Source organism: Fusarium vanettenii (genome assembly GCF_000151355.1).
Source record: "Fusarium vanettenii 77-13-4 chromosome 3 genomic scaffold NECHAsca_2_chr3_3_0, whole genome shotgun sequence".
Lineage (NCBI taxonomy): Eukaryota > Fungi > Ascomycota > Sordariomycetes > Hypocreales > Nectriaceae > Fusarium > Fusarium vanettenii.
The window spans coordinates 153,754-168,232 of NW_003315880.1; the positions used below are offsets into that span (position 1 = coordinate 153,754).

At 50.0% G+C, this 14,479-nt stretch overlaps 6 protein-coding genes across 6 annotated transcripts; 4 read left to right on the forward strand and 2 right to left on the reverse strand.

Moving 5' to 3' along the window:
- Positions 1-647: 647 nt before the first annotated feature.
- Positions 648-2,063, forward strand: NECHADRAFT_36802 (uncharacterized protein; the record flags this gene model as incomplete). The annotated part of the gene is made up of 1 exon (XM_003052367.1): positions 648-2,063. The coding sequence occupies one exon, from the start codon at positions 648-650 to the stop codon at positions 2,061-2,063; it is 1,416 nt and encodes a 471-aa protein (XP_003052413.1).
- A 1,999-nt stretch (positions 2,064-4,062) lies between these two features.
- Positions 4,063-4,377, forward strand: NECHADRAFT_77338 (uncharacterized protein; the record flags this gene model as incomplete). Its single annotated transcript, XM_003052368.1, has 1 exon — positions 4,063-4,377. The coding sequence occupies one exon, from the start codon at positions 4,063-4,065 to the stop codon at positions 4,375-4,377; it is 315 nt and encodes a 104-aa protein (XP_003052414.1).
- Positions 4,378-4,652: 275 nt separating this feature from the next.
- On the reverse strand, positions 4,653-6,173 carry NECHADRAFT_91617 (uncharacterized protein; the record flags this gene model as incomplete). Its single annotated transcript, XM_003052825.1, has 2 exons — positions 4,653-6,069; positions 6,115-6,173. The coding sequence occupies 2 exons, from the start codon at positions 6,171-6,173 to the stop codon at positions 4,653-4,655; spliced, it is 1,476 nt and encodes a 491-aa protein (XP_003052871.1).
- An 842-nt stretch (positions 6,174-7,015) lies between these two features.
- Positions 7,016-8,873, reverse strand: NECHADRAFT_35640 (uncharacterized protein; the record flags this gene model as incomplete). The annotated part of the gene is made up of 5 exons (XM_003052826.1): positions 7,016-7,297; positions 7,347-7,741; positions 7,789-8,204; positions 8,256-8,597; positions 8,653-8,873. 5 exons carry the CDS (start codon positions 8,871-8,873, stop codon positions 7,016-7,018), a joined length of 1,656 nt encoding a protein of 551 aa, XP_003052872.1.
- A 698-nt stretch (positions 8,874-9,571) lies between these two features.
- NECHADRAFT_105964 (uncharacterized protein) lies at positions 9,572-11,869 on the forward strand (the record flags this gene model as incomplete). Its single annotated transcript, XM_003052369.1, has 1 exon — positions 9,572-11,869. The coding sequence occupies one exon, from the start codon at positions 9,572-9,574 to the stop codon at positions 11,867-11,869; it is 2,298 nt and encodes a 765-aa protein (XP_003052415.1).
- Positions 11,870-12,279: 410 nt separating this feature from the next.
- Positions 12,280-14,246, forward strand: NECHADRAFT_77342 (uncharacterized protein; the record flags this gene model as incomplete). The annotated part of the gene is made up of 3 exons (XM_003052370.1): positions 12,280-12,924; positions 12,973-13,900; positions 13,960-14,246. 3 exons carry the CDS (start codon positions 12,280-12,282, stop codon positions 14,244-14,246), a joined length of 1,860 nt encoding a protein of 619 aa, XP_003052416.1.
- Between the last annotated feature and the right edge of the window lie 233 nt (positions 14,247-14,479).

Genomic DNA, 14,479 nt, shown 5'->3' on the forward strand with positions numbered 1-14,479 from the left:
CGAAGTGGACTATCAACAACCCTCGCGGCCGTCTTCCGAAGGTGTCCACGATCCAGGGTCTATTAGAACTAATTCCCGCACACCGGTCAGCAAAGTCCCCTCTCGCGGTCTGGGTTGAATTCGCAAGCGATGGCCCTTTTCCTGTCGAATGTCTCATGATTAAACGCGGGAATATTAGCGATAAGCGGTATCAAACATTCCATTTTCCGCATTCGTAAGGGACGCGCTGACCTCTCGATTATTCCAGTCATCCGGGAAGATTCGGAGGTTATGCCTTTGGAGCATTTCGAGCCCTATGATATCACCGTGGAGAGATTTTGAAACTCGCGGCAACCCTTCATCGCCCTACATCTCTTGGAATATATATTACCTCAAGCCTCACTGGTTTACTTTTAGTTATTCTTATCCTCACACTCATCTCCACTCTCAGATGCGCCAGTGAAACAACCTTTTTGGAACATATATTTATCGCTTAAGATTTCACCATCAACCCCTTTACACCCCGGTCCAGGAGACCAGTAAAGGCTCTCTAGACCAAAAACCAACAAAAAATCACGGCTTAGACCAAACACTTTGATCTTTTACCGAACGAAAAAAGATACCCATTGGGTTTTTTACACATGTCTCACAACACCACCAACAACATGATGGAGAAGAACGAGATAGCGGAACAGAACCAAGGAGATCACAGCGACACTACCGACCATGAAGGTTTAGACCACAAGCCCGTCTACTCCGATGCCGATGAAGGAGAAGTAGACGTCTTTGGTGGTGAGGGTGGAGCCAACTTCCGTACTATGGGCCGCTTCGATACCGTCTTTGCCCTCCTCACCAACCAGTTTGGTCTCGGAGCACTTGCTCTCCCTTCAGTTTTCAAGACTCTTGGTCTTATTCCCGGTCTCATCACTCTCATCGGCGGAGCCCTCATCACTTACTTCAGTGGTGTTGAGATTTTCTGGTACTACGTTGCCCATCCCAAAGTCACCAATATCGCTGAAATGATGAAGATCGTGGGGGGCCGCCCAGCAGAGATCTTTTGTGGCATTGGCCTATTGCTACAACTTATCATGACTGCTGCCTCTGCAGTTGTTACCATCTCTATTGCTTTGAATGCCATTAGCGAGCATGCTGTCTGTACTGTCGGCTATATCGCTATTGCCTGCATTCTTTGCTTTATGCTCTGCATTCCCCGGACTGCTAAATTCTTGGCTCAGTCTGGCCTCCCTTGCATCCTCAGCATCCTTGCCGCGGCTCTTTCTACTATCATCGGCCTCGGTATAAAAAACCCTCCCGGAGCCCCAGAAGGCTGGAAACCCGAGATTGAGCTTTTTGGAACTCCTACCCTCCGCGAGGTCTTGAACGGCGTTCTTAAGATCCTCTTTGCCTTGGCTGGTAACTACGCCTTTGTTACTTATATGGCTGAGATGAAGGACCCTAAGAAGGACTTTATTTACTCTCTTAGATGGTTGATGGTTGCATCTGTTGTTTTCTATGCATTCATCGCCATCGCTGTCTACTGCCTCGCTGCCGAGTTCACCTCCTCCCCTGCTCTCAGCTCCGCCCCTATTGTTGCTGCCAAGGTAGCCTACGGACTCGTCCTCCCCGCCATTTTAACTGATGGTCTTGCTTGTGGCCATATCGGTACTAAGTATGTCTACATTACTATTATGCGACAGATCAATGCCCTGAAGGAAGTTACTGCAAATACCCCCAAGGCATGGGGTACCTGGATAGGCAGTAATGCTGCCTTCTGGGTTATCGTCTTTATTCTCTCCAACACCATCCCTGTTTTCGACTCCATTGTTGCCGTTAGTTCGGCTACGACTTACGCTTGGTTTACATATGGTATCAGCGCTTTCCTCTGGCTGCACCTCTATAAGGGACGTTATTTTGAGGACTGGTGGAGTATTATGCTGTTTATTGCGAATATTGGCTTTATTGTTTTCTCTCTATTTTTGAACGGTGGTGGAACTTGGTCTTCTATTACTGCACTTTTGGATATTTTTGCTACATCCGATAACATTCGGGGATGTTTTAGCTGCGGCGATAATGCGGTTATATAAGATAGAACTAGATAGATATTTTTTAGAATTTAAAAAAAAATTAAATTAAAACTTTATGCTTAAGGTTGTGAAAATAAGAAGAGTTTTAAGAGACTTTTTTTAATTAAAACAAAGTCGAAGAATTCATCTAAATTTCGGTCCGTCTCATGCCAAGTTAGAGATAATACCTTTAGCTGGACCCTTGGCCCATTGAGTAGCATCTCAGTTGGATGATTCGAGGTTGCTCGGGAAAGTGGGTAGTGTGCATGGGGAGAGGTGCCAACATCGTAGTGAAAACGTTTGTCAAAAAGGTCAAACCCACTCGCCACAGGTATAAGTCTCCCAGAGGACCAAGATTGCGAAAGTTGAGTCGAGTTCAGAAGTGACCACGCAAAAGATTTGTTTAAAGACAAAGCTGAGCGCAAGCTACTGAGGGGGCAGCATTTGTCCAAAACGATTGCGGTGATTCGGCAAATACCCACTTCTGCGATTCAGCATCGCATTGAAGGGAGCATCCACAGCGCCTCAGAACCCAAGTCATCATTTGATTGCCCTTGCCTTTTGTTCAGGCTCAAGCAATCGATAGAGCGAGCACCTGCGAAATAGAGAAATAGCGAAGTCTCCCGATGCATTGAAGAACCCACTGAGTGTGCTGGTTCAAGTAGATAATGAAGAAGGAGCGGGAGAGCATGGCCATTTCGCGATGCTTTTCTTCTCAAGATTTGCAGTTTCTGGCCATGCATGTTGCACAACTACCAAGGCTTCTGCTGAGGGTGGTTCTAAACGTCTCCTTGAAGATCGTTGTTGGGGTGAGAAGAAAGAAGACAGAAGACAGAAGGTGTGGGCACCAGTCTATGCAACTGAGCCCAAGGACCAAGGTAAGCAACAACAACTCCTTTAGACATCATGACGCGGTCCAGACCTTGCCACCGTTTTTCCATCTTTTCTCCTAGACTCTTTCATTAGATACTTCATTATAAGTGACTAAATCTAGGTGATGATATTCGACATCCGCGGAAAAGGATCCCAATCTCTCGAAGCAGACACTTGGCGGTCTCTCATAAGGTACTTAACTACTCTAACCTCCGTACATAGCAGCTTTAAACCCCAATGCTGGAAAACACCGTAGTGGGAAAGGAGTTGTCGCGTAAACCATCACGGCGTTAGAAACGCCTATAAACAAGAGGCAGCCTCGGCCTCTGTTAGGACTTCTGCTTGGGTTGTATCTCCAAGAGCCATAAAGCGAATTTTATGGATTATGCTGTTTCAGCGCCCTTAACTAAGCGATCAAAATAATTAGAAATTATTTAGAAATTATTTATTCGGGCCATTGGTTCCAAAGTTCATTTTCCTTGCTCGTTCATGTGGATGTCTGAGGACCAAGTAAGAGCGAGTTACGCTTTCATAGAATTTCAAGAACTTCAGACACTGAAATAGCCTTGAGTTCTCGTATTATGTTCACGCTCAGTCCATTACATGGCAGGAAAGTCGAGGAGCTAGACTCTTGGGTTTCGCAAGATGCCACACTAATAAGCCTACTTTTACCGGCTATAACGGGCATAATAAGTATGCATGCGCGTTGCAACTTATCTTGGCACGAAGCTTTCCCCATTCAGCCTCGCTTAGAGACCTTAGGACCTTTGTTAAGGGCTTATCACTGCGTTTTACTGGTGGGTTATGTGAATATTTACTACACCACCGCACTTGGGTTTTGTCGGCTGCGTTCAACATTGAACCATCAACCCTCTCTACAATTACTCAATGCCAAACCTGGGTTCCCGTCTTCTTATGAATCACAAAGACTTGGCCGAGTACTCTCGCTCGCCTCTTGTGATTCTCCAACTGCTCGTGTCTCTGCATCAGTGTTACACAGCCCCTGAGCAAGTCTCGGCTGGGGATATAAATACTCTTGCACATGCCCACTCACTTGACCTCAGCAGACTCGCGCCGGCAAAGAGAAACTCACATCAAATCAAACTGCCAATTATTCAACAAACGACCAAGGAACCAACGTCACAAAATGGCTAGTGTTTGGCCAGGCTACTTCACCACCCACAAAATACCCATCGAGTGGATCTACGACCAAAAGGTCTTTACAGATGCCCTCACAAAGATTTACGGACCGAATTACATGTTGACTTGGGGGCCCGCACTTATGACCGTGGACACAACACAGAGAGAACCCGAGAAGCTGAAGCAGAAACTCGTGGACGAAGACATAATTCGGGATCCGAGCTGTAAATGCACCAATTGCCAGAGAATGATTCAAGAGCTCAAGCCGAAGGAACCGGAAGTGACTGGCGAAGCATCAGGAAGTAACCAGGGAACGCGCTGACGGATTGGATACTTAATAAGGGCGAGTGTATGGGAACTGGACTTTTTCGTCGGCATTAATGCAGTGCTCCAATCTCGCCATACCTTCTTAACAAATGAGAGAAAGTAAGACATGACTAAGAGCTCCAGTATCTAGGACATTAGGCTGCACGTCATAATTTGTCAGAGCCTTAATGGCCGTGGTTTTTGGGCAGTTCACGAATAGGGTTCCAGTGGCTAGAATAGAATAGAAACAACCTCAATAAAAGACTCGATTCATACTCTAAACTACAAGCCTCACTCCTTGCGAATGAGATGATCGAAAAAGTCTCCCAAAAAGTAAGCCGACCTCTTGGCATACCTCGTCTTGTCCGGACTCTCAAAGTCTATCCAAGTGCATCCAAACCTATCCGAGTAACCCGCAGCCCACTCCCAGTTATCCGTAAACGTCCATCCGAAATACGACTTGATGATAACACCTTCCTGAGACGCCTTGGCGACTTCGGTGAGATAGCTCTTGTAAAAGTCGATTCTGAAGGGGTCTTCAAGGACATCGTCGGGTCCTTTGGGCTTCCAGTCGTGTTCGCCTTGTGCGGTGGTGCCGTTTTCGGTGATGTAGATTGGAACACCGTAACGGTTCCAGATCCAGCGGAGCAATCTCGCCCAGCCCCAAGGTGTTGTGCGGAGCCAGTATGTGTCACTCATGGGTCCTCGAGGTTGGCCCTGCTTATTCTCATCAGACTGCTCAATGTTGCCCTTGTGGTCATTGATATCAGCAGGCTCATCGCGATGTTTGACGTAAAACGCAGAGTATGAGTTCATCCCATAAAACTCCGAGCTGCCAAGAACGAGCTTGCTCTCTTCTGGAGTAAATCGTGGAAGTCGATCGCCAAGCTGAGCCCGCATCGACGCTGGGTAATCTCCCGTCTTGTACAAAGGATCGGCAAACCAGGCAATCTCGAATTCTCGTGCCCGCTCCGCAGCCTCTTGATCTTTGGGGTCATCAGCGTCCCAAGGCTCAGACCAGTTGCCATGAAGCGTGATCATGATCTTTCCTTGCTGGGTTGGCTTGAATTCTTTCTTATACATGTCTGCCACGTATGCGTGAGAGACGAGCTCCGTATGGCCGATGGTGAAGGGCTCAGTGCTGCTGTCGCCCTCTTCGTTACGGTCGCGGAAACTTGAGCGAGCTGGGGCGTGCACTCCTGCGGCATATCCCGCGAGTGAGTATACGCCGGGCTCGTTGTATGTGATCCAGTTCTTGACGCGGTCTCCAAATCGCTCAAAGCAGACTCGAGCATAGCGGATAAAATCGGGCGTGTAAGCCTCCTTGTTCAACATGCCCCCATACCGATCCTCCAGGGCCTGCGGAATATCCCAATGGAAAAGGGTGACAAAAGGGGTGATGCCGTGTGCGAGAAGCTCATCAATGAGTCGGTTATAATAAGCGATACCCTCCTCATTAACAGGGTCATCTTTCCCGCCAAGAGGAATGATGCGCGACCAAGCAAGCGAGAAACGGTAGCCTGTGGCTCTATACTTCTTAAGCCAGGCGACGTCTGTCTTGTACAGATCGTAGGACCGCACAGCGTCATCGCCAGTGCTTCCGTCCTTCACCTTGCCGGGCGTGTGGGCAAAGGTATCCCAGATGGATGGACCTTTTCCATCCTTGTCCCACGCGCCCTCAACCTGGGCAGCCGCTGTAGCCCATCCCCTGCTCAATGTCAGATGGCGCTCTGGGCCTGATGAATCAACTCACCAGATAAAGTCAGGAGGTAGAGCTCCCTTGATGGATTCATCAAACTCCTGAGAAGTCATATTGTCAGAAACTCGTGATAGTGGACAATGTTGGAGCAAGAAGCCTACCCGCAGAGCCTACTGAGGCTAGAAATAAAACCCCAAAAACGTGACGACACAGGATTTCACCATCATGCGTTGTCAGAGGGGAAAACATGCATGCATTAGTGGAGGTTGTGCTCACGAGCACCCGTCCCCGTGCCCAAGAGAAATGGTTCGTTGAAAGTCGGGTAAAACTGTCCCGATATTGGATCCTATGAGGTAGCCGAACCCCTCCCACTTGCGCACGAATGGGTGAGGGCGGCTATTCGCATATCACGGGCCGTCGGTCCGTCATCCCGTAAGGAATCCGGGGACCCTTCGACAACAGAACGCAACAAAACCCCGCCGGCACAAGGCTCAATTTTTATTGGATGGTAATTAGCCGTGCCGTCGGTTCAGAAACGTCATGTGATCTCGCGTATCTGTCGTGGTGAAGGGGAGGAGGTTAAGCATCTCGATTATACCACCACTACTTGAGCCTCCATGCGAGAATTCCTCAGCTTAGCGAGATATGGAGACTCATGGGCTCTTGAGAGATCCGGAGTGATTCATCATAGTGTCTATTACATAATGTGCCCAAGGGCGTTTGAACATGACTACGCAGTCCCATAGGCGAGGTTCAGCGACCAAGCGACCAGGTGCGAAGTGGGGTTTCTTTTTCGTGATTACGCCCCCTTTTCATGAAAACAATCCAAGTTATTGCAAGATAGACAAATCCAATGTTATTGAGATTAGTGATACGGTCATGAGAGCAAACTATTCCAGCAGACTAAGGTATCATATGGTTCACATCATAAACAAAGTGGTCTCATCAACACACCCTACACCTCCACAACGCCTCCATTCCGCGCGCGGAGCTTCTCCGCCTTGAGCGAACCCCACTTGGCGTCGGCAACCTTGACGCTCAGCTTGACGGGGTTGGCGCCCTTGGTCTCAAAGATGTGGTCGATTTCCTCCAGGTTAAGCTTGCCCGTCTCGGGGAAGACAAAGTAGGCGATAATGAGCTGAACAAAGTTGTAGACGATGTAGACGGCCCAGATCTTGTAGCCGATCTTTTGGATACCGACTGAGATGCCGTAGTTGTGGACGACACCAGCAGCGCCCTGCATACGGTCAGTGCTGTGTTGACATAGCGGAGAGACGGGGGCTTACCTGGAACATGGTGTACATGGCCATACCCTTGGCTCGGAGGGCCAGGGAGAGCAGTTCAACTGGGTACAGGTTGTGCATGGTAGCAATGAACGAGGCACTGCAAACCTGGAAGGCATAGATCCAGACAACCGTGAGATACGACAGGTATCGCGCGTTTTCTTGCTGCTCAACTTGCCAACTGGTGATGGTGACTGCAACCTGGGCGATAATAATCGCGATCAATCCGGCAAAGATTAGAGTGCGACGACGGAAATATTCGATGATGTAGGCACCAAAGAGGGTAAAGACGAAGTAGGTTGCCGTCAAACCGAGGTTGATACCCAGAACATCAAGCTTCTTGGTGATTCCAATGGTCTCGAGGGCGGGGTCCAGGTACATGCCAATGATGCCACCACCTAAAGAGTCAATACTGTTTTTTTGCACAGATACATGCGTGACTTACCATTCCACTGTTGGAAAACAGAGTAAAGTGCAAGGATGCAGGTACGGAAGGCAGCAGCCTTGGTAAAGAAGACGCGGAAATCCCAGGTAGCACGGAAACCCACAACACTGGTCTCGATGGACTCGTCGATCTGGGACATCATGACATCGACAAAAGGATGGTTGATGTCTTCAGAAGATGTAAAGTAGCGTGAGATCATGTGGCGAGCCTTCTCTCTCTGTCCCTTCATGACCATGTATCGAGGAGACTCGGGGCAGAGGAAGTAGATGGTGCAGCAGACGAAAGCAGGGAAGCAGGCTTGGATGAGGAAGGCGACTCTCCAGCTCCAGTTGCTCTCCCAGTGGGTGAAGCCCATCATGATTCCGATGATGGCAAGGGAACCGACTTGGAAGAAGGCACCAAAGATACCGACGATACTGTCTCATGTGTCAGTCAAGTAAAGACAGGAGGGTAGAGGCAGTACTCACTGTCCACGAATGTGAGGAGGCGCAACCTCGGCAATGTACTGCGAACTCGTGCAAAGCGCAGTACCAAACCCTAGGATGAAACGTCCAGCCATCAGACAAGCAACATTGGGCGAAGCAGCCTGGATAGCGGCAGCGGCGACGGTGAGGAAGCAACCGGCAAAGTTGACGCTGCGTCGGCCGACCTTGTCAGCAAGACAGAGGAAGGGAGCGCCGCAGAAGTTGCCGATGGTCATGAGGGCATTGATGACACCCAGAGTGGAGCCCTTGTTCTCGAAGCCAAAGTAATCGTGCCAGTGGGTGTTGGAGTTGATACTGCTGATTACACCCCAATCGATACCGTAGCTGTACAAGGTTAGTTACTGTTACACAGAAACATGTCTTCATCAAAGGCACTCACCCAGCCTGGTTAACAGCCATGACAAGCATGATGAGAAAGAGACGAAAGCCAGCCCTTGATCGTAGCTTCAAGGCCTCCCTCGACTTGGTGACCAAGTGATCCTCGGTAATACGAGCCGCAACAACTTCCTCAACGGCAACGCCAGCCTTTGCGGCATCGGCGTTGACATCTTGGTAGACGTTGTGCTGCTCAACGTGTGCAACGGGTTGTCTTCTCGCCATGGTTCAAGGTATTTGAGCAAAAGAAGATGGAGAATGAAACCTTGTCTGGGGAGGAGCCGCAAGTGTTCGTGCCGGTACTTATATAGAGATGCCCAATGCAACCGTTACAGTTGGATCATCCTCTAGTCTTGACCGAAAGGTAGACGTGCTGGAGCCGGTACCGCGTCCACGGGATTAAACTTGCGGTGCCGCATCCTGGCATTGCATTTGCCCATGACCCCAGACAATTAACCAACCCACCTGCTCATGTGCCCATGGGGCATTTTGCAAAGTTCCTGGTCAACCCTACCCGAAATGGGTCCTCTATGCTTTGCCGATCACTCACGGCTAAAGTCGAGCAGGGCCAAGCTTTGCCCAAAGCTTATGACTCTGGGGTTGGTTCACCCCCCTGTAGACAATAATTCCTCGAATCAGAGCACCCAATTCCCCTCGTACCCCAGCCGCCCACTTCGGTATGTGGGTTGCTCTGGTGGGTTCTGGGGTTAAAAACAGCGGTGCAAGACGGTCCTCGTGGAGGATCAGTTCATACACAAAATCAGGCTAGCAAAGGGCACAAGCACAAGCACAAACGCAGCACATCCTCACATTCAACCAACAAGACGGCTATATTCTTACACTCTTGTCTCCTTTCCCTATTCTAGCTTGATTCCCGTCCCCGCAACCACTAGGCATCGGCAAGCCGGCGCGCGCTTCCAGCCATGGACGATGTCGATCAGGACCTGGCTCTGCACTACACCTCCCCCGCATCTTCGTGGTCTGAGGCCCTCCCGGTAGGAAACGGCCGGCTGGGGGCAATGATCTACGGGAGAACTACCACCGAGCTGCTCCAGCTCAACGAGGATTCTGTTTGGTACGGCGGCCCGCAGGATAGAACCCCCAGGGATGCCAAACGCAACCTTGCCAAGCTTCGAGAGCTCATCAGAGCCGAGAGGCACCAAGAGGCCGAGACCCTCGTGAGGGAGGCCTTTTTCGCCACGCCAACTAGCATGCGGCATTATGAACCATTGGGAAACTGCACGATTGAATTTAACCATGGCGTGGAGGATGTCACTGACTTTAGGCGACGTCTTGATCTGAGCACTTCTCAGAACACCACCGAGTACACGTGCCGAGGTGTTTCTTACCGACGGGATGTTATTGCCAGTTTTCCAGACAATGTCTTGGCGATTCGGTTCGAGGCTTCGGAAAAGACGCGCTTTGTTGTGCGATTGACGAGAAGAAGCGATGTCGAGTGGGAGACCAACGAGTTTCTTGACAGTATTCGAGCTGAAGACGGTCGCATTATTCTTCACGCTACGCCGGGCGGAAGAAACAGCAATCAATTGGCCCTCGTGCTTGGTGTTTCTTGCGATGCAAATGATGGGGAAGTCGAAGCGATCGGCAATTGTTTGATCGTCAATACGACTCGTTGCGTGATTGCCATCGGCGCGCAGACGACGTACCGAGTCGCCGACCCCGAAGCATCAGCTCTTCACGATGTCGATGAGGCTCTCAAGAGGCCTTGGAGCGAATTGGCCGAGCACCATCGACAAGATTATACCAATCTCTTCGGCCGAATGTCGTTGCGAATGGGGCCAAACGCAGGCCATATCCCGACCGACGAGAGAATAAAGAACAACCGAGACCCAGGGTTGGTGGCGCTGTATCACAACTATGGCCGCTATCTCCTCATCTCCTCGAGCCGAAACTCGCACAAGGCCTTGCCAGCGACGTTACAAGGCATTTGGAACCCATTCTTCGCGCCTCCTTGGGGATCCAAGTACACCATCAACATCAACCTCCAGATGAACTACTGGCCGGCTGCACAGTGCAACCTTCTCGAATGCGCATTGCCGGTCATGGATCTTCTGGAGAAGATGGCTGAGCGAGGAAGGAAGACGGCCGAGACGATGTACGGCTGTCGAGGCTGGTGCGCCCATCACAACACCGACATTTGGGGTGATACAGATCCACAAGACACATGGATGCCTGCCAGTCTTTGGCCGCTAGGAGGCGTCTGGGTATGCATTGACGTCTTCAATATGTTGAAGTATGAGTACGATTCGGCTTTGCATAGTCGCGTGGCTCCGGTACTCGAAGGTTGTATCGAATTCCTGCTCGACTTTCTTATTCCATCTGCGTGCGGCAAGTATCTCGTTACCAACCCTTCGCTCTCGCCAGAGAATACCTTTTTATCGGAATCTGGTAAACCTGGAATTCTCTGTGAAGGGTCCGTCATTGATATGACGATTGTTCGCATCGCATTCGAGAGCTTCCTTCTCAGCGTCGACATTCTCAACCAAGATCACCCTCTTCGGAGTCAAGTCCAGGAAGCTCTCGAGAAGCTACCGCCACTAACTATCAACAACGACGGATTGATACAAGAATGGGGGTTAAAGGATTATCAGGAACATGAGCCCGGCCATCGTCATGTCTCTCACCTCTTCGGCCTGTACCCTGGAGAATATATCGATCCCATCATGTCGCCCGAATTAGCCACCGCGGCGAAGAAGGTGCTTGAACGGCGGGCCGCGAACGGAGGAGGTCACACTGGTTGGAGCAGAGCCTGGTTATTGAACCTACATGCTCGCCTTTTCGACGCCGAAGGTAGCCGACAGCACATGGACTTGCTGTTGGGAGGTTCAACGTTGGCAAATCTGCTGGACAACCACCCTCCTTTCCAGATCGATGGTAATTTTGGAGGATGTGCTGGTATTCTAGAATGCCTTGTGCAATCTCGAATCAGGTCTGAAGGTGTGGTTGAGATTCGTCTCTTCCCAGCCTGGCCGGCTGCATGGTCATCCGGCAAGGTGACAAAAGCAAGGGTGAAAGCAGGCTGGCGCGTATCTATGGATTGGAAAGAGGGGCTATGCATAGAAAATTTGATCCTGGAAGCCACAGAGCCTGACACACCCGACGCCCATGTTGTCTTCCCTGATGGAGAGGGTGTACTTGTCGCCGGAGGAGACCCTGGACCACGTCAAGTTCGATCAAGAGGAGGCGACAAGGGTTATTGATAGCTCACTATAATATTTCTATCAGAATCCCACGCTCTTGCTCCTATTCTTAGAACACGCTTTGAAAATATTAGTGCAAAGATCCAGAGCCTTGTTTCGAGGTGTAGAAAGTGGCGTTCCTCGGTTGTTTCGTTACACCCTTTGCTCTACCAATCAGCCAGCCCATTTGCTAAATGCACATTACAGCTGTCCAACTCATGGCCAGTTATTAGGCCTGGAGCCAGCCTCAGCTGAACGTCGCAATAAGCGCCCTTAGCGCCGGGCACCGATATATAACGAGCTGAGTGGTTTCGAGCATCTGCCGTTATTCCCTCCCTCATTGCTTCTTTCAAATTTGATGGTCGACTTTTTGCCTGCTTTCGAGCTCTCATCTTTCAGACTTCACAACCATTTCTAGCAAGAAACTCCCCATGTCGCCGTACCAGTCCAAAGCGACGTCATATTCCAGGCGCGGCAACTCGCTACCGGCATTACCCCAGTTTGAGACTATGCTCGGATGGAAGGTTGATCAATTTGATGAAGGCGTGGGCGCTATCATTAATGCCACCATTGGTCGACCGTGGAGCTGGTTCCAACTTCTTAACCAAAGCTCAAGTGCCGAGTTGCTGGACTCTATGCTACAGATCGAACTTATCCCTGGCGTTTGCGGGGACGATTTAAGCACTATCACAAATTGTTCGGACCTATGCAGCCGCCGCTCAGACATGTTCGGCTCATGGAGGACGCTATGGCATTGTCTCAGTCTCGCCTCACTCTCATTAGCAGACACGTCATTCCCAGGCCTCAACGAGTCGTCTCATGAACTCATTCACAATACGCTGCGCAACTTTTCCATCACTGGTGCTGGTGACTTCCCTGGCGAGATTGTACTCAACAACACATTTGAGTGTGCCTTGGCGAGCTGCAACGCGGACAAGGGAGAGTGCACGATGAAGGATCTGGATGCCGGCTACATCGTGGATGGTCGCTTCCAGTTGGATGTCTTGAACGAGTCGCTTATGGAGTTGTGCGAAGGTGTTGAGGTCGAGATGGATGCTGATATAGCTGGGCCTGGCGTGAGTGCAGCATGACTTGGTGGCATTGCGGAAGCTGACCGGTGATAGGTGGTCATCTCCTACATCTTTCAAACAGCGATGGCGGTATATGTATGGGCATTCATATCACTACCTAATTACCTGGACGTTTTAAATACTCTCCGCAGCACCCCATATCCTCCTTTGAACTGGGGGAGGCTATTCGATAGCTGGCCACCGATTTTACGAAGCCTGTGGAAGAACTTGGTTCATGCTACAAGCACTTTCTTAGTCGAGTTCCATGAAGCTCAATGCTTCCTTGTCATCAGCATCGAGATCGCATTACTCTATGCTAAGTCCCGTGCCCTTACCAGCGAGTCAGCTAATTGGGTGAATCTATCCCAGTTCAGAACATTAGTTCAACTCGTTGGTAGTACAGGTGCTTGGTCTGTCGCCCTGACCCAAACCTCCCTGCGCCGAGCACGGCTTAACCCTTTCTACAACCGGACACTATCTACAGTTTCTCTGGTACTGGCCATTGAGACCGTTGCTAAAACTACTGACCCAACTACCGACGAGGCATACAGGTTGTTTAAAGGATTGAACAGCATCTCGGAATGCGGTGGCAACACTTCACTTCGATCATTTTGTGCCCCTGCCCAGGAATTTTACGGCCTTATATTGCCGCCTACGACTATTTACGTTTCGGCCATTTCGATCATTACTACTTGGTCATTCATTCTCATATCGGCACTGACCAAGATGGCTTGGGTAGCCCAAATGCATCGGCGCCTCAGGCAGCGATCCACATATACGCTAGCGATGGGATTTCTTGCTCACTTGGAGCATTTCATGTTCGCTGCCTTTGACGTGATCATGGTCTTCTTTCTCTATGCCTGTCTGATTTCTCTTAGGATTCTGCAAAAGAGAGTTGGTGCAGATGAGTGGGGTGTTGGTCAAGTGATCGCGGTACTAATATGGGCGCCCGTGTTATCGAAGTACTTGTACTTGATCATATGTAAGTTCAACTCCAAGAGTTACTGGTTTTCGTTGTTGTACTAATTGTCTGTCACGAAGTTGGCGTTGAGAGGGGATTCTTATATCGGCTCTCACGCTCATTCATGGTGGTGAAGAGGCCAAGCGAAACCGAGAATGATGGCGAGGGGGACACTGCGCCAGGTGATCAGGGGGATGTTGCACCAGGTGATGAGGAGGGAGTTGCCCAGGCTGATGAGGGGGTTATTGCCCCAGGTGACGAGGAGGACATTGCGCTAAGTGATGAGAGGGACATTGTCCCAGGTGATGCAACTGATGCTGATAATGTCCCTCTCATACCTGTCTACAGAAAAACGGCAGCATGGTGAAAGGTCCATGTAATGCAGCAGTGAGGGGAACGTTGGTGGTGCACAAGAGAGGTAAAGACCGATGATGATAAAAAGTCCGACAGCACAGCCACAAATAGTCCATATTTTTAAACAAGATTTGAACCATCGACGCACCCATCTCAAGATGGAGTCACATCCCTGCAGTGTCAATCATCTTCTGTTCACAGCCTCCATCGCTACTGTACTGTAACTGGCCGTTACAACGTTTACGC